Raw genomic sequence first — 18,939 nt, forward strand, 5'->3', positions numbered from 1 at the left:
GTGGAATTCATCTTGAGTTCTTCTTTTTCCCTTCTATTATTGATATTTATGTATTCTTGGGAATTAATTGAGATTGCTACCATGACTATGCGTGGCTAAACTCGTTCATTCTAGGGTTATGGCTTTACATGAATGTTGATATTCAAATATTGATTTGATTATTTAATTTATCATGTTGGGTTGTTTATTCATATCCTTATCATAATTATTTTACTGTCTAGCTAACAGTAAAATACTATATATGAATCTTGAGTTGAACTTGAAAGAGGTAATTCTTGATTGCAATAAGATTGAATAGAGTGCGATCTTGAACCTTGTCATTGAGGAATTTATTTACTAATACGAATAGAAATATACCTATTTTCCATGCTTAGCCAATTGTGCAAGAGATTATTAATGCAGTCTTTTTATCTCTAATTATCACGACCCAAAAATCCTAACATGTCGTGATGGCGCCTATCTCAGTACTAGGCAAGCCGACAAAATCAATAACCCACGATTTTCTTTAAAAAAATGTAACGTTTAATACAATACCAAAAATCTAGAAATTTCCGATACAACACTCCCAAAACCTGGTGTCACTGAGTACATGAGCATCTAATATGAGTACAAGTATGGAAAAATACGGTCTATAATAGTTTGAGACCAAATACAGTATACAAGGATATAGAGAAGGAGATACAAGGTCTGCAGAACACAGCAGCTACCTCAAAATCTCATGAAAATCTACTGCGCGAAATGATCAACACCCGCTATGTCCGGGAATACCTGGATCTGCACACGAAGTGCAGGGTGTAGTATGAGTACAACCAACTCAGCAAGTAACAATAATAAATAAGGAACTGAAGATAATGACGAGCTACACAGTCATAGTTCACTTTCAGTAATTCCAGCAAAGAATAGACATGCTTTTGAATCCGGCAGTTTAATTCAAATAAATTTTATACAGTTCAATTTCAAGTAATCCGAATGTAAATTCTTTTTGAGATTTCACAACAATGACAGATAGCAACCAACTGCAACAACAAATGTAAAACAAGTACAGCCTCTCAGGCAATAGTCACTCAGCTCATCACAACAGCTCAACCACTCGGCTCTCAACCCTCAGCACTCACACTCAATGGAGACCCGCGCTCACTGGGGGTGTGTACAGACTCCAAAGGGGCTCCTACAGCCCAAGCGCCATAATCTGCACGGATAACTCACGTGCTGCACGGATAACGCATGTGCTATAATATCCTGCACGGATAACTCACGTGCTATAATATCCTGTACGGACAACTCACGTGACATAATATCCTTACCTCACTAACAGGCCCTCGGCCTTACTCGGTCCTTCACCTCTCTAGTCTCTCGGGCTCTCAGAAATCACAAAGATCAGCCCAAACAAAGAAAATATAGTGCATCAACAAATATCAAGAAAGACTGAGGTATGATACGCTAGTAAAATCATGACTAAGCACAAGATAGCAATTAGCAAATAATTAAACAAGTACGTGACCTCTGTGGGTCCCAATAGTACTATCACATAGCCTAAGCATGAATTTTAACATGATTTACAGTCAAATTTCTTCAACACAAAGAGAGCTTACAGCTAACAACAGGTTATTCAACTTTACAGTTTCACGGGACGGACCAAGTCACAATCCCTTTGGTGCATGCCCACACGCCCACACACCCGTCACTTAGAATGTGTGTCACCTCCAAAATAATCACATGACACAAAATCCAGGGTTTCATACCCTCAGGACCAGATTTATAACTGTTACTTACCTCAACCCGTGTAATTCTTTATTCTTCTATGCCCTTGCCACGAGAATTGGTCTCTGAAAGCCTCGTATCTAGCCACAATTAATTTGATTCAGTCAATACAAATTATTGTAATTAATTCCATAAGGAGATACTAATTTTTCAATAAAATCCAAAATTTACATAAAAATCGCCCGTGGGGCCCACGTATCGGAACCTGACAAAAGTTATAGAATATGAACACCCATCCAACCACAAGTACAACCATACAAATTTTACTAAAATCTGACACCAACTCGACCCTCAAATCTTCAATTAAAGTCTATGAAGATTTATACCATTTTCAACCCAATTCTTACCCATTTGAACTTAACAATCTTTCCACAACCTTATTGGTATATATACATAATACTCTACACCCAAGAATCATACTATTAATTATCCATCTTTACTCAAAATCCGAAATTAAAGAATTAGGGAAAGAAATTCTTACCTCTTTGAAGCCCTAGCAAGATCCTTGTGAAATCTTCAAACCTTGAACAAGAATTGATGGATAAATGACTAAGTCTTCACTTTCTCTCTCTAAAATTCTCTCACCTCTCTCAAAAATATCAGAGTTTGACTCAAAAATGAGCTTCAAGGGCTATAAATCGAAGTTGGGTCGGGTCAAAAATTAGAAAGAATGGAAGCTCCAATACAGTTATGCGGTCGCATATGCGATCGCATAACAGGTATGCGGTCCGCATACTGGCCGCATGATTTGGCCTCCAAAGTTGGGCATTACTGACCTGTTCTACGGTCATTATGCGGTCCGCATACTTGTTCTGCGGTCGCATAATGCACTGCAAAACAGGTCTGCGGTCGCATAGTGCGCCGCTGATTTTCCTCAAATCTTGCCGTCCTCCTGTTCCACTTTGCGACCATTATGCGGTCCGCAGAGTGATTCTGCGACCGCATAGTGGTCGTAGAAATGACCATTTTTCGATAAAATTTTCCTTTACACTTCGGTGCATTGTTCAACCCAAAAAGTCCGATAAAATCTTTGTACTAATTGATTTACCTCGGCACCACCAAACCTTAATTTCCTTAGCAAAATTTCTCCAGGGTCGTTACACATAAGTCAACATCCGATCAACCTTTTCAACTTAAGCTTCCAACATGAAATTCATTCTTCCAAGCTAACTCCGAAATACCTTAAAACCAAAACCGATAATTCACACAAGTCATAATACCTCGTAGAAAGTTATTCAAGACTTCAAATAGTTGAAAGGAGCGTAAATGCTAAAAACGACCGGTCGGGCCGTTACACTAATCTCATAGAAATATTGGGTTTAGAATAAATTGAATACGCGAGTAGAAGTTGTTGAATTTCTACGAGTATTATTGTCTTTTTGCAGGTTAATAACCCAGATAAATTAATAAGTCAAGTTAATTGAAGAATTCGACAGGATTGTTACATAACCATAACACTAGAATATTATTTCTCATTGAATTAAACTTTTCGTGCTAAGTGTGCTAGTTAATTAGTTATTCTATTAATAGTAATTTTAGTTAGTAGAATTAATCAACAAAAATCACCATGAAATTGTTCTTGACTTGATAAATTATAAATTGCTTGATTTAGTTGATAATTGATCACAAGTCTTCGTGGGTACGATACTCTACTCACTCTTTATTACTTGATTGACCGTGTATACTTGCGTGTGCGATTTAGGGTTAAAACTATCAGCAACGGAAAACTGTAACCTAACGATTTTTGTGCTACAATGTAATATTTCAAAGAAAAACTATGTGTGGAACGATGAGAGATCAATACTCTTTGCACTATGCATACTTAAGAAATTTCATGGGAGAAAAGCTCCAACTTCGTTCCAATTCAGGTTTGTGGTTCCACTTTAGAATTGATAGCAGTAGCTGCCTAAGCAAGATTATAGCTCCGTAGTTGTCTGTCTAGTGGGGCGTACGCACCAACCTTCTAGGTGTTTGTCTAGGCGTAAGCCCCATTGTTCTAGGCCTTTATTTGGGGCGTAAGCCCCGAGAAATATTTAAAATTGGAGCCAAAATTGCTTAATAAATCCTTTTCTAAAATTTAAATATTCAAAAAAGAATTCATACTGAATTCTCAAACTAAAAAATTCAAAAGTCAACATTTTTTTAATTATTTATTTTAATTTCACAATCTTTTCTCTTTGTCATTTACTGAGAAACAAATACACTTTAGACCTTTGTCTGCAAAATGCAAAGTACAAAAAGGTTTGGCCTCTAGTTTTTACTTTCCTTCCACGTTTGCATTTTCCTTCTTTATGCTTAAGTTCCTTAAAGTTTTTTTTTTGTATTCTTTAATTTATTCTTTTCAAGTTACTTTTTGATTTTAGAATTGTTTTTTTGGTATCTCTCTAGCTTAGATATTATTATGATGACTATATTCTGGCTATTTGTAATATAATAAGTATTAGTGATATGTTATGGAGTTTTAGGTTTTTAAACAATAACATTATATTATTTTAATTTTAATTTTTTGAATTATTTGAATCTGAGATATAATTTTTATAACTCTACTTATATTCCATCATAGTCATGTTTTTTATTACGCATACATAGTAGATATCACCAAAACACCACATAATACCCCAACCCAAAAAAATGATTAACTAGAATAGCTCCTGCACTAAACTCCTGCTATGTGCAGGATACGGCCGGGAAAGAGAGAAACCATGACCATGTTGGTCTGTTGTAGATTGCCTTACTTTGCATTTCTATAAAATATTATTTATGGGTTGTACCTGTGACATCCTAGTCACACGACGACAACTTTTATGGTTGCGCCAAGGTTAACCTTTTAAAATAAATAACACGAATGATTATTAAAAAAAACTAGTAGTAGCTTTTATTCAGCCTTCCACTTTCCATTTTCGTAACCATAACCATGCTCAGTACCATAGTTCTTCACCTTCAAAAGCAGATCTTCCAATCCCTCCTTCAACATTGAAGCCTCGATGTAGTGCATCTTCTCTATAGGACCCTTGAACCACTCTTGTTGGCTCTCCACTTTCTTATTCATTTGCTTGAGTTTGCTTTTCAAGTTTAATGCAAAATCCAGTTGGTCTTGCAGAGAATTGAGTCGTGTGTTAAGTTCTTTAGTATTGGCTTTTCGAGACATCTGGACATACTTGTCATCAATGCCTGGTGATGATGGTGATGGAGGCCTTTCTTCACCAACATATTTGTTGATGGTTTCATTTACATTTGGATGACCAAAAGTGTAAGGCTTGCTACCTATAGAGCAAAAGGAGAGAAATCGGTAATATAAAATAGTGCAAGAGGAGAGAAATCAATTTATCTACTGTTATAACGCCTCCCACACCAAGTATTTTTTTTATGATGCTTTAATTTTATGTAAAATTAATTATCATGTTCAAGATCTTGGATTTGCATGTTTAGTTATGATAATGCATGTACATTTATGCTTAAAAAGTAATATTTGTTGATAGTATATCATGTATATATAGATGACCAAAAAATTGTAATTAGCCTTGTAATTACCTTGTGGACACACGATAATGCCAACTTCAGCACCAGTCATAACAACAAGCTCGTTTGCTTTCTTGAAGACACCATTTCGGCGTTTTGAGAAAGTCACTTGTCGATTATTTTGATTTTCTATCTTTGCAAGACGAATACTTTTGCGAACCTTAATCCGTCTAGTACTCATTCTCAAGAATAATGATGATATAACTAGTATTAATTACTAAGAGTTACTATGTGATATGAATTTTGTAATACAGAAGCCTATTATTTATAGAGTTTTTCCAACATATTGAAGCCTTTGGTTTTTCAATTTTGGTAGTTCATAGCTATGAATCCAGTTCATTTTTGTAGTGTTCACATGTTATGAGGCAAGTAAATTTATATAATTAATCATAGTGGTGACTGTACTCTTCATTTTTAAAAAGATTTTCAAAATTTACCTCTATAATATTGTAATGGTCAAGTCAATTTCGGCCTGAACTAGTGGTGATTTGCTATTATAAGATTATTAGAATCTGATACTCTCTTAATAATATCTCTTAATTTGCAAATGGATGAATAAATATCCTTGTTTAGTTTACCATTATTTTTATATTATCTTTTTTAATTTCGAATTCTTTGGTAATTTTCGATTTGTCGCTGAAAATTATGATATGCTTTTATTTATATTCTCTTTTTAGTTATTTTCAGTTTTTGTTAATATTCGATTTGTCGCAGAATATTAGGACATGTTTCAATATTCCTAGTTCAGTTTACTATTGCTTTTATTTATATTCTCTTTTTTGGTTATTTTCCTATTTTTGGTAATATTCGAGTTGTCGCGTAAGATTATGACATATTTCAATATTTACATCAAATTGGCAGTTATTATTTACATATATTTTAATCATGTACACACACACACACACACACACACACACACACACATATATATATATATATATATATATATATATATATATATATATATATATATATATATATATATATATATATATAATCACCTCAATTTATTACTTAACGATATAAATGGATGCAACTTGGTACAAGCACCAATATATGGATATATAATAAAGTTTTTTCCTCTTACAACTAACATAATTAGAAATATAGTTTCTAGGGAGCAAGTACTATAAATTTCTTTTCTTTATCTTTTTTTGATAATGGAGAAATTTTTACGACCCGAAATTCCCACCGTCGGGACCGTGATGGCGCCTAACATTTCGCTTGCTAGGCAAGCCAACGTTAGAGAATCATTTAAACCAATCCTTTTTTATTTAGTAAATAACAACAATTAGCTAAGATGAAATATAGTAAGTGCGGAATAATATAAAGGCTACATTTAATTACTACTACCCGGATCTGGAGTCACAATTCACAAGCATTCTAGAATTTTACTACAAGTAATAATTTAAGAAAAATACAATTGTTTCAATGAACGAAACAGTAAAATAGAAAACATAGACGGGGACTTCAAGGTTTGTGAACACCGACAGATCTGCCTTGAGTCTCCGGATACCGGATCCAACAGCTAAAATCTCGATCAATCCGAGCCGGAACCAAAATATGCACAGAAAGTGCAGAGTGTAGTATCAGTACAACTGACCACATGTACTGGTAAGTGTCGAGCTTAACCTCGATGAAGTAGTGACAAGACTAAGGCATAGCACCTACAAATCAACATATACAATTTAACAGTGTATATACAAATAACAGTAATGAAGAGCTAGACAGGAAATACCAGGAGGGGGAAACATGCTGAGGGAAATACATGATAAAAAACTACAACAGAATGATAACTGGAACAACCAATATACTATGAATCAACAGGAACAACGAATACAGTAAAGGAAAAATGCACGGCATCACCCTTCGTGCTTTTACTCTCAATCTCACCATAAACTCAATAGAAACGGTACGGCATCACCCTTCTTGCATTAACTCTAATATCATGGCACAGCATCACCCTTCGTGCTTTTACACTCACAATATGGAACGGCATCACCCTTCGTGTATTAACACTTTCTCTTACCATAATGCAATGAATAAATAACAACAAGGAGATAGAATAATAATTACAAGCCTTACTTCAATATTTGGTTCCACAATATCAATCTCAACTTCGAAATAAATACTCAATTATCACCAGAAGATCGTAAACATGATAAGAACGATTAATTTAACAATATTAGTCTAAACTCGTAGCAATTAGGCATTGGAAAAAGAGACAATATGAGAAAACGAGAGAAACAGGGAAGGTAGGTAAATTGGCGGCGCATAAGTACTCGTCACCTCAAATATACGATGCTCACATGAATTTCACATAGCAAATAATCTGAGGTTCCTAATTCCCTAAAGTCAGGGTTAACCACGACACTTACCTCGCTCCAAAGGCCACTCAATACTCAATCACAGCTTTTCCTCTAGAATCAACCTCCAAACCACTCGTATCTATTCAAAAATGACTCAATAATATCAAATATTGCTAAGGGAATCAATTACATTGCATAAATTTAGATTTTTCCAAACTTCCTTCAAAAAAGTCAAAAATCGACCCCGGGCCCGCTTGGTCAAAATCCGAGGTTCATACCAAAATCCATTTACCCATTCACCCTCGAGCCCGGATATATAATTGGTTTTGGAATACGACCTCATATTGAGGTCTAAATCCCCAAATTTTGAAATCCCTAGTTTTTACCCCAAACCCCCAATTCTACCATGAGAACTCTAGATTTTAGGTTGAAAATTCATGTAATGTAATGGATAATTGAAAGAAAATGGTTTAAAATCGCTTACCATCACTTTGGGGAAGAAAATATATCTTGAAAATAGCCTCTAGCCCGTTTGGTTTTTGGAAAAATGAATTAATGGCTTAAGTCCCATTTTGGGACTATTTTATGCACTGGGCGACAGTGTTCATCGCATTCGCGAGGACACTGTCGCATTCGTGAAGAGCAGAATTGCCATGCCTTCGCGTTCGCAAGTCATCCTTCACGTTCGTGAAGGCTACTCCCCCTGGCCTTCGCGTTCATAAGACCATGCTTGCGTTCGCGATGAACTATTACTGAATCACTCCCCCGGGTCCCTAACACTACGCGTTCGCGATGAGCTGGTCGCATTGGCGAAGGGTAACGCCCCCATCACTTCGCGTTCACGACCAAGCCTTCGTGTTCGCGAAGAAGAAAATTCCAGCCTGACCAGCTTACTCTTCATGTTCGCGAGAGTACAAACCAGAACACCTGCTGCAGCGAAATACCAAATTTTCTAAGTCCAAAACATCCCGTAGCCTATCCGAAATTCACCCGAGCCCTCAGGGCTCCAAACCAAACATGCACACAAGTCTAAAAACATCATACGAACTTGCTCACGTGATCAAATCACCAAAATAACACCTAGAACTACGAATTTAGCACCAAATCAAATGAAATTCTCAAGAACACTTTAAAATTCCTATCTTCACAACCGCACGTCCGAATAACGTCCAACCAACTCCGTTTCTCATCAAATTTCACAGATAAGTCATAAATATTATACTGGACCTATACCGGGCTCCGGAACCAAAATACGGACCCGGTATCAACAAGGCCATACATCAACCAATTCTTAAAAACCATTAAACTTTTAGACTTTTAATTTTCATTAAAAATTCATAACTCGAGCTAGGGACCTTCAAATTTGATTTTGAGCATACGCCCAGGTCCCATATTTTGATACGGACCCACAGGGACAGTCAAAATATGGATCTGAGCCCGTTTACCAAAAATGTTGATTGAAGTCAACTCAACTAAAGTTTTTAGGAAAATATTTATATTTTTATCAGTTTTTAACATATAAGCCTTCCGAGCCAATACCTAGACCGCGCACGCAAATCGAGAAGGGTAAAAATAAGATTTTTAAGGCTTAAGAGTGCAGAATAGAGTTCTAAAATATAAGATGACCTTTTTTGATCATCACATAAATCCCCGTAAAACCAATGGCGACGTTCAGATCTTGGTGGGTAAATTTCTTTCCTTCCTTTTCCCATTCTACTAAATGTACCCTTAAAGAAACGGTATATTCATACTATCCAAAAATTGGAATAGTCGATTATATGCATGCATGGTAACTCGAATACCACTATTATCAAATAAAATTAAGATGATTCAAAATGTAAATAGAACTTAAACTTTTGTTGTTTAAGCCTGCGGATAGTATAGAAATAACCAATATATTTTCATATATTTTGTTTTTACCAAAAGCAAGTGTTTGGTGTGGGTGACTGCAATTAAAAAATAACATTCTTATCTATTGGCAATTACTACTTTAAAAAAACCTTAACAACCTTTGAAATTATACTATTTGTGGTTTCTTGATATATCCATGTCACAATAATAAGTCCTATAAACTACTTCGTTATTAGTCAGGTTACTAGGGGCTTACAGAATATAAGTTTGGATCTAAATTATTTTTAACTAATGCTGGAATACTTTTTTTGGTAAAGAATGTAACGACTCGGCCGGTTATTTTGAGTATTACAACCCTATTTTCCCATTTACTACTCAATTTGTACTTTACAGTTGTTATATGACTTTCCGGGATAATTGGTTTGGGTCTGATGAGGTCTTGGAATGAATGGGAATACTTAATTTCAAAGTTTAAAACTTAAGTTGAAAAGGTTAGCTGGATGTCGACTTATGTGTAAACGACCCCGGAATAGAATTTTTATGATTCCAATAGCTCTGTATGGTGATTTTGGACTTAGGAGCATGATTGGAAAATTTTATGGAAGTCCATAGTTAAATTAGGCTTGAAATGCCTAAAGTAGAAATTTAAGTTTGGAAATTTGACCGGGGAGTGGACTTTTTGATATCGGGGAGATTTTGGACTTGGAAGAAATATGGAAATTTCTGCCTTATATAAGCGATCCTGGCATCGCAGAATCAGGAAGTCCACAGAAGCAGACGAAATCTCACAGAAGCGAGTCCATAGAAGTGACACCAAGGTCGCAGTTGCGGAGGCAAGGGGGGCTAGGCAAAATCGCAGAAGCGGACGCTTCTTACGCTTCTTCGCAGAAGCGCGTCCGCAGAAGTAGGGGCAGTCTTAGAAGCAGTCGGTTTCTCGCATCTGCTGGACCGTAGAAGTAGCTAAGTGAGTCGCAGGTTCGAAACTCCTGGACAGTATACATTTCGAAGGGCTTCCGAGTTTTGCCATTTTTGGACCTTCAAGAACGGCTTTAAGGACGATTTTCAAAGAGAATTACGGGAAACTTGAGGTAAGTTACTTGTGAGCATTTCTAATATATAATATTAAATTATCATCGAATAATTCGACTTAATTACGTGTTTTAGAGGTGTAAATCGAGAATTAGGATCTAGGGATTTGGAAATAAGATTTGATGATTTGGAGGTCGAGTTGATGTCAGAATTTGATAAAATTTAAATGGTTAGACTCGTTGTGCTGACCCGATAGGTCATCTTATAGTTTAACACCTAATTCTGTAATCTGAAGCCTTAAAAATCTTGTTTTACCCTCCTCGAGTTGTGTGCGTGGTCCGGACTTGTTTCCGTAAAGATTTTAAGTTAAACACTGTGAAAAATATGAAATTTTGCTTTGAAAACCATTTGAGTTGACTTTGGTCAATGTTTTGATTAAACGGACCCGGATTCATGTTTTGGCTGTCCCGCTAGGTCCGTATCGTAATTTGGGACCTGGGCGTATGCCCGGAATCGAATTCCGAGGTCCCTAGCTCGAGATATGGAACCTTGGTCACGAACGCGGAGCATTAAGGGGGGAGCTGCTTTATGCGAACAAAACCAACCACACGCGAACGCGTAGCGTTAGATAGACAGAGCTGGGGAGTTGAGGTAACTCTACGCGAACGCGAGCCCAGTCTCGCGAATGCGGAGGTGAGGCAGGCTAGACCTTCGCGAATGCGTGGAGTTACTCGCGATCGCGTACGCCAGTTGGGCCATGCTCTTCGCGAACACGTCAGGTTTCACGCGAACGCGATGAACACCTGACACCAATGACTTAAAACATTCCTAATTACGGGATTTTGCCATTCTTTCAAAAATTTCAAAACTATAAGACCTAGAGGCGATTTTCCTAAAAGATTTTCTTCCCCAAATTGTTGGTGAGTGATTCTAACCTACTTTCTTTCAATTACCCATTACATTTCATGAGTTTTCAACCTAAAAGCTAGGATTTTCATGGTGGAAATTAAGGGTGTGGGTAGAATTAGGGATTTTTGCATACTTGGAATTTAGACCTCGAATTGAGGTCGGATTTCGAAATAAATTATATAATCGGGCTCGGGGTTGAATGGGTAAATAGATTTTGGTCCGAACCTCGAATTTTGACCAAGCGGGCCCGGGGTCGATTTTTAACTTTTGTGGGGGAAAGTTTGGGGAATCTTAATTTATGCAATGTAATTGATTTCTTTTGCAATATTTGATATTATTAAGTTGTTTGTGAATAGATACGATTGGTTTGGAGGTGGATTCTAGATGAAAAGCGGTAATCGAGCATTAAGTGGCCTTTGGAGCGAGGTATGTGTTGTGTCTAACCTTGACTTGAGGGATTAGGACTTGCCTGTCTAATTGCTACATGTGTAAATGTTGGGAAACAACGTATATGTGAGGTGACGAGTAATTATGTGTTGTAGTCGGGTTAAAGCATGCGGGCGGGGCTTGGTTTCTTGCAATTATAGCTTCCTTTGTTCATGTTATCCATGCTTAGACTAATATTGTTAAATTGATCGTTATTACCATATTTACGGATATTCTAGGGATAATTGAGTATTGATTACGAAGTTGAGGTTGATATTGTGGAACCAAATGTTAAAGTAAGGCTTGTACTTGTTATTCTATATCCCTGTTGTTATCTGTTAATTGCATTATGGTAAGGGAGAGTGTTAATGCACGAAAGGTGATGTCGTGCCATATTGTGAGTGTTAATGCACGAAGGGCGATGCCGTGTCATATTGTGAGTGTTAATGCACGAAGGGTGATGTCGTGTCATAGTGTGAGTGTTAATGCATGAAGGGTGATGTCGTGCCATATTGTGAGCATTAATGCACGAAGGGTGATGCCGTGCCATATTGTGAGAGTTGATGCACGAAGGGTGATGTCATGTCGTATATATTGATTTATATTTTGAGGCTGAGAGTAAAAGCACGAAGGGTCATGTCGTGCAATTTTCTTCATTGTGTTTAGTTATTTTTTGCTTGCTAAAAGCATGTCAACTGTTCTGGTTATCATTTCTGCTGTATCTCCTATACCCTGTGCCCCTTTAGCATGTTCCCCTCATAATAGTACATGTCTAGCTACTATTGTTGTTTTCTTGTACATATATTGTTATCTACACAGATTTGTTCTGTGGGTGTCTTGTCATAGCCTCGTCACTAATTCGTCGAGGTTAGGCTCGACAATTACTCATACATGGGGTCGGTTGTACTGATATTGCACTCTACACTTTCGGTGTAGATTTTGGTGCTCGTCCCAGCTGATCGAGAGGCGTAGCAGCTCAGACTGGTTCATCGGATACTCAAGGTAGATCTGATGACATTCGCAGACCTTGAAGTCCCCGTCTATCTTTTCAATTTTCTTTTTACTCTTTCTTTCATTCAAAATCCTCGATGTTCGTGAATTGTGACTCCAGATCCGGGTAGTAGTGTATATGTTGAGGATGTTATAAATTTATGCAATTATTTTAACTTGTTATAGCTTAGTTGCTGTTATTTACTAAAATGTATAAGAATTGGCTTGCCTAGCAAGTGAAATTTTAGGCGCCATCACGGTCCCGACGGTGGGATTTCCGGGTCGTGGCACTCGTGGTTGAACGGGCGTTCATATTTTATAACTTTTGTCGGGTTTCGAGACGTGGCCCCCACGGGCGATTTTTGGGATAAATTTCGGATTATGCTGGAAAATTAGTATTTTCATATGGAATTAATTCCAATAATTTGTATGGACTGAATCGAATTAATTATGACTAGATACAATGCTTTCGGAGAATTTGTGAGGCAAAGACATAGCGGAGTAAGGAATTACACGGTTTGAGGTAAGTAACACTTCTAAACTTGGTTCTGAGGGTATAAATCCTTGAATTTCGTGTTATGTGAATTGTATGAAGGTGACGCACATGCTAGGTGACGGGTGTGTGGGCGTGCACCATAGAAATTGTGACTTAAATAAATTCTATGGAGTTGTAAAACCAAAGAATCATGTTATTATCCGAATATTCTCCACGCGTTAGGAAATTGAGCTGAGACTCGTATTGAAGATCATGATTAGGCTACGTGCAGATATTTTTAGGACCCACAGGGTCGTGTTATTGTTGAATTTTATTGTTTAAAAATGTACATTTCATACTCAGTCATGTTCATCCATTGTGAGGATATTTATGGGATCGGGGTTTCCCGCCTGCAGTAGGCCATATTGGCTTTATATACATTACTATTATATAGTACGGGGCTGCCCGCCTACAGCAGGCCATATAGGATTTATCATTATATGGATCGGGGCTGCCCGCTTGCAGCAGGCCATACCGGTTTTATATCACGCTTGGGCTGAAGGAGCCCCTCCGGAGTCTGCACTCCCCATAGTGAGTGTAGATGATTTATATTTGGGATGGACATCCCAGGGCTTGCACTTACCTTACTTATTTATATTTGTGATGAATTTCCTTGGGCATGGATCTTGTCCGAATTATTTTCATTTGGGGATAAATTACCCAGGGCTGGATTGGCCTTATACGGTACTGAGTGACTGACAGTACGGAGTTTAACTATTTAACTTGAAAGCATGCCTACATTTATGTACTGTTATTTTTATACTGGACTGTACCTGTTGAGCTCGTCACTACTTTCAGCCCAAAGGGTAATCTTGTTACTTATTGAGTTGGTTGTACTCATATTACACTCTGCACCTCGTGTGCAGATCCAAGTGCTTCCGAACACGGCGACTGTTAGACCTCAGTGTGTTACTAGTTGGAGACTACCAAGGTAGCTGCTTGGCGTCCGCTGACCTTGTCTTTCTTCCTTTAAGTTATTGTATTATTCTATATTTTCATACAGTTAATTTATCTGTCAGACTCTGTATTCATTTAGATGCTCATGTACTCAGTGACATCGGGTTTTAGAAGTGTTTTGTATTTGTAATTGTGAGGCTTTCTATTGAATTCAATTATTGTGTTTTCAAACTTAAAAGATATTATGTTTTATTGAGCTTGTCGGCTTTCCTGGTATTGAGATAGGCGCCATCAAGACAGGTGAGATTTTGGGTCGTGACAAGTTGGTTTCAGAGCCGAGGTTACATAGGTCTCACGAGTCATGAGCAGGTTTAGTAGAGTCTTGCGGATCGGTACGAAGATGTTTGTACTTATCTTCGAGAGGCTACCGAACCCTTAGGAGAATTTCACTTTCTCGTACTCTGTCGTGGGAATTTTTTGATTTCAGGAACTAAATGTAAGTTATTCTATTCTCTCACAGATGATGAGGACACGACTACCGGATCGAACGATCAGCCACCAGTGCCATCAGTTAGGACCGCGAGAGGCCGGGACCGTGGTAGAGGCCGGTTCCGAGGTAGAGGTCGAGGTGTAACTCGTACAGCAGTTGCAGCAGCACCACTAGTTGCTCCAGCTCAAGAACAGATTCCAGACATAGCTGAGCCGACAGGACCAGCTCAGGCACCAGCTGTGCCCATTGTGATTCTAGGCCTTCAGGAGGCTTTGGCACAGATATTGACAGTTTGCACTGGCCTTGCTCAGGTGGTTTCATTTAGGCCGCACCAGCCACTTCTCAGGCCGGGGGAGCTACTCATACTCCTATTTTTCATACTCCAGAACTGGTAGTGCAGGGACTTCAGATACCGGGGGCACCACAAGTCCAGCCAGTTGCAGCTGCTCAGGCCACGGTAGTCTCCGTTATGGCTTATGATGAGCAGAGAATACTTGAGAGATTTGGGAGGATTTGTTCTCTGACATTTAGCGGTGTTGAGTCAGAGGATGCTCAGGGTTTTCTAGATTAGTGCCAGTGGATGCTTCGAACAACGGGTATTCTGGAGACCAGTGGGGTCTCGTTCACTACTTTTCAGTTTTCTAGGGCAGCCTTATGAGAGGAGCAGACTAGTTGGTGCAGCACCACATTCATGGCATGAGTTCTCCGTATTATTTCTGGAGAAGTTTGTGCCATAGACCCACATAGAGGAACTGCACAGGCAGTTCGAGTATTTACGACAGGAGGACATGTTAGAGACTAAGTATGAGATGTTATTTTCAGAGTTGGCCCGTCATGCAGTTTTGTTGGTTCCGACTGAGAGAGAGAGAGAGAGGGGATCAAGAGGTTCATTAATGGCCTCAAACAACAGTTTTGTTTTCTTATGACTCTGGGGAATGTAGCAGGTATTAGATTCAATGAGGTGGTTGATAGTGCTTGACGGCTAGAGATGGTCCATAATCAAGAACGTGAGGAGTGAGAGGACAAGAGGTCTCGTGGTCCGTGTAATTCCAGTGGTGTTCCTTCTGGATGACAACCCTATCACAGCAGGGGTCGACCTTATAGGCCCGTTTAGATGGCTTGTTCAACTCATCGTGGCGCATCAGCTAGCCATGGTCCATAAAGTGCTCGATAGAGTCAGTCTTCTCTTGGTGCATTTCCATCTCAGAGTTAATCTCATGCACTATCAGTTCAGGGTTCATCTGTACCAGGTTCATCTGGTTCTCGAGGTCCGCCTCGGATCTCGCCACCGGTTTTCGAGAGGTATTGTTGTGAGTGTGGAGAGTTAGGTCATGTGAGGAAATATTTTCCCCGCCTTACATGAGGTCTAGCTCAGCAGAGGCGTCAGGCTACGACTTCTGCACCAGTTGCTCCACCACCCGCCCAGCCATCTCTGGGTGGGGCACAGTCAGCTAGGGGTCACCTAAGAGGGGGAGTCCGATTAGGTGGCAGTCAGGCCCAATTTTATGCTTTCCTTTCTAGGCCAGATGTCGTTGCTTTAGATGCAGTGATCACAGATATTGTCTGAGTGTGCCACAGAGAAGATTCTATATTATTTGACTCTGGTTCCACATATTCATATGTTTCATCATATTTTGTTCGTTATTTGGATATGTCCCATGAGTCCTAAGTTCCCCCTGTTCATGTATTTACGCTGGTGGGCGATACTATTATTGTGGACCGTGTGTATCAATTGTGTGTGGTAACTATTGGAGGACTGGAGACTGGAATTGATCTTTTATTGCTTAGTATGGTCGATTTCAATTTTATCTTTGGTATGGATTGGTTGTCTCCATGTCATGCTATTCTGGACTGTCACACGAAAATGGTGATGTTGGCGATACCGAGATTGCCGAAGGTTGAGTGGGGAGGTTCTCCAGATTATGCTCCCAACAGGGTAATTTCTTACTTGAAGGCTCGGCGTATGGTTGGGAAGGGGTGTTTGTCATATTTGGACTTTGTGAGAGATGTTGAGGCATATACTCTTACAATTGATCCAGTACCGATAGTGCTGGATTTTCTGGATGTATTCTCTGCAACCTGTCGGGTATGCCACCCGCTAGGGATATTGATTTCGGTATTGACTTGGTGTCGGGTACTCAGCCCATTTCTATCCCTCCATATCGTATGGCACCAGCTGAATTGAAAGAATTGAAAAAGCAACTTCAGGAACTCCTTGATAAGGGGTTTATCAGGCCTAGTGTGTCACCTTGGGGTGCACCGGTTCTATTTGTGAAAAAGCATGTTGGCACTATGCGGATGTGCATCGATTATAGGCAGTTGAACAATGTTACAATCAAGAATAAATATCATTTTGCCGCATATTGATGATTTATTTGACCAGCTTCAAGGAGAGGGTATTCTCCAAAATTGATTTGAGATTCGGGAATCACCAATTGAAAATTCAGGATTCAGATATTCTAAAGACGGCATTCAGGACTCGTTATGGCCACTATGAATTTCTCGTGATGTCTTTTGGGTTGACCAACACCCCGACATCATTTATGCATTTGATGAATAGTGTATTCCAGCCATATCTTGACTCAATTTTCATAGTATTTATTGATAATATCGTAGTGTACTCACGTAGCCAGGAGGAGCATGCACAACACTTGAGTATTTTATTACATAGGCTGAGAGAGGAGAGACTTTATGCCAAATTCTCTAAGTGTGATTTCTGGCTTAGTTCGATGGCATTATTAGGACACATAGTGTCCAGTGAAGGAATTGAGGTGGATCTGAAGAAAATAGAGGCAGTTCATAGTTGGCATAGGCCATCTTCAGCTACTGAAATTCGGAGTTTTCCTGGCTTGGCTGGGTATTAGCGTTGCTTTGTGGAGGGCTTCTCATCTATTGCATCACCCTTGACTAAATTGACCCAGAAAGGTGCTCCATTCAGGTGGTCGGATGAGTGTGAAGAGAGCTTTCAGAAGCTGAAGACTGCCTTAAGCACAACTCCGATTCTAGTTTTGCCTTCAGCTTCAGGCTCTTATACAGTGTATTGTGATGCTTCTCGGATTGGTATAGGGTATGTCTTAATTCAAAAGGGTAGAGTGATTGCTTATGCTTCACGCCGGTTGAAAACACATGAAAAGAAATACCATGTCCATAATTTAGAATTGGCAGCCATTGTTCATGCATTGATGATTTGGAGACACTGTCTCTATGGTGTGTCTTGTGAGGTATTTACATATCTTTGGAGTCTTTAACACTTATTCAAACAGAAGGATCTAAATTTGAGGCAGCAGAGATAGTTGGAGCTACTAAAGGAATATGATATCAATATTCAATATCATCCCGGGAAGGCCAATATTGTGGCCGATGCCTTGAGTAGAAAGGCGGTGAGTATGGGTAGCCTTGCATTCATTCCTGTTGGTGAAAGGCCTTTTGTAGTTGATATTCAAACCCTAGCCAATCAGTTTGAGAGATTAGAAGTTTCGGAGCCTATTCGGGTTCTAGCTTGTATGGTCTCTCGGTCTTCTTTATATGATTGCATTAGAGAATGACAGTGTGATGATCCCCATTTGCTTGTCCTGAAGGACACAGTTCATCATGGTGATGCCAGAGATGTTGCCATTGGGGATGATGGGGGTATTGAGGATGCAGGGTCAATTTTGTATGCCTAATATAGATGGGCTCCGTGAATTGATTCTTGAAGAAGCCCACAGTTCACGGCATTCCATTCATCCAGGTGCCGCTAAGATGTACCAGGACTTGAGGAAGCACTATTGGTGGAGAAAAATGAAGAAAGATATAGTTGGGTTTGTAGCTCGATGTCTAAACTATCAATGGTGAAGTATGAGCATCAGAGACCGGGCGAATTGCTTCAGAAACTTGAAATTTCCGAATGGAAATGTGAGCGTATTACCATGGACTTTGTAGTTGGACTCCCACGAACTTTGTAGTTGGACTCCCATGGACCTTGAGGAAGTTTGATGCTGTTTGGGTGATTGTAGATCGGTTGACCAAGTCCGCGCATTTTATTCCATCTGGTACTACTTATTGTTCGGAGCGGTTGGCTGAAATTTATATCCGCGACATTGTTCTCCTACACGGTGTGCCAGTGTCCATCATTTCAGATCGGGGCACGCACTTTACATCACAGTTTTGGAGAGCAGTACAACGAGAATTAGGTACACAGGTTCAGCTGAGTACAACATTTCACCCTCAGACGAACGGACAAT

General features: G+C 39.1%; 1 protein-coding gene across 1 annotated transcript; it reads right to left on the reverse strand.

Moving 5' to 3' along the window:
• Positions 1–4,636: 4,636 nt before the first annotated feature.
• Positions 4,637–5,461, reverse strand: LOC107819800 (agamous-like MADS-box protein AGL62). The gene is made up of 2 exons (XM_016645954.2): positions 5,293–5,461; positions 4,637–5,025 (listed from the first exon to the last, which is right to left on the reverse strand). The coding sequence occupies exons 1-2, from the start codon at positions 5,459–5,461 to the stop codon at positions 4,637–4,639; spliced, it is 558 nt and encodes a 185-aa protein (XP_016501440.2).
• Between the last annotated feature and the right edge of the window lie 13,478 nt (positions 5,462–18,939).

The sequence above is a fragment of the Nicotiana tabacum genome, chromosome 19 (genome assembly GCF_000715075.1).
Source record: "Nicotiana tabacum cultivar K326 chromosome 19, ASM71507v2, whole genome shotgun sequence".
Classification (NCBI taxonomy): Eukaryota; Viridiplantae; Streptophyta; class Magnoliopsida; order Solanales; family Solanaceae; genus Nicotiana; species Nicotiana tabacum.

Bases quoted from the DNA above. Each gene is read 5' to 3' on its own strand.
- LOC107819800 (XM_016645954.2), bottom strand. From the start codon at position 5,461: ATGAGTACTAGACGGATTAAGGTTCGCAAAAGTATTCGTCTTGCAAAG. The intron at 5,026-5,292 runs GTAATTACAAGG...TTTGCTCTATAG, and splicing joins CATTATCGTGTGTCCACAAG to GTAGCAAGCCTTACACTTTT.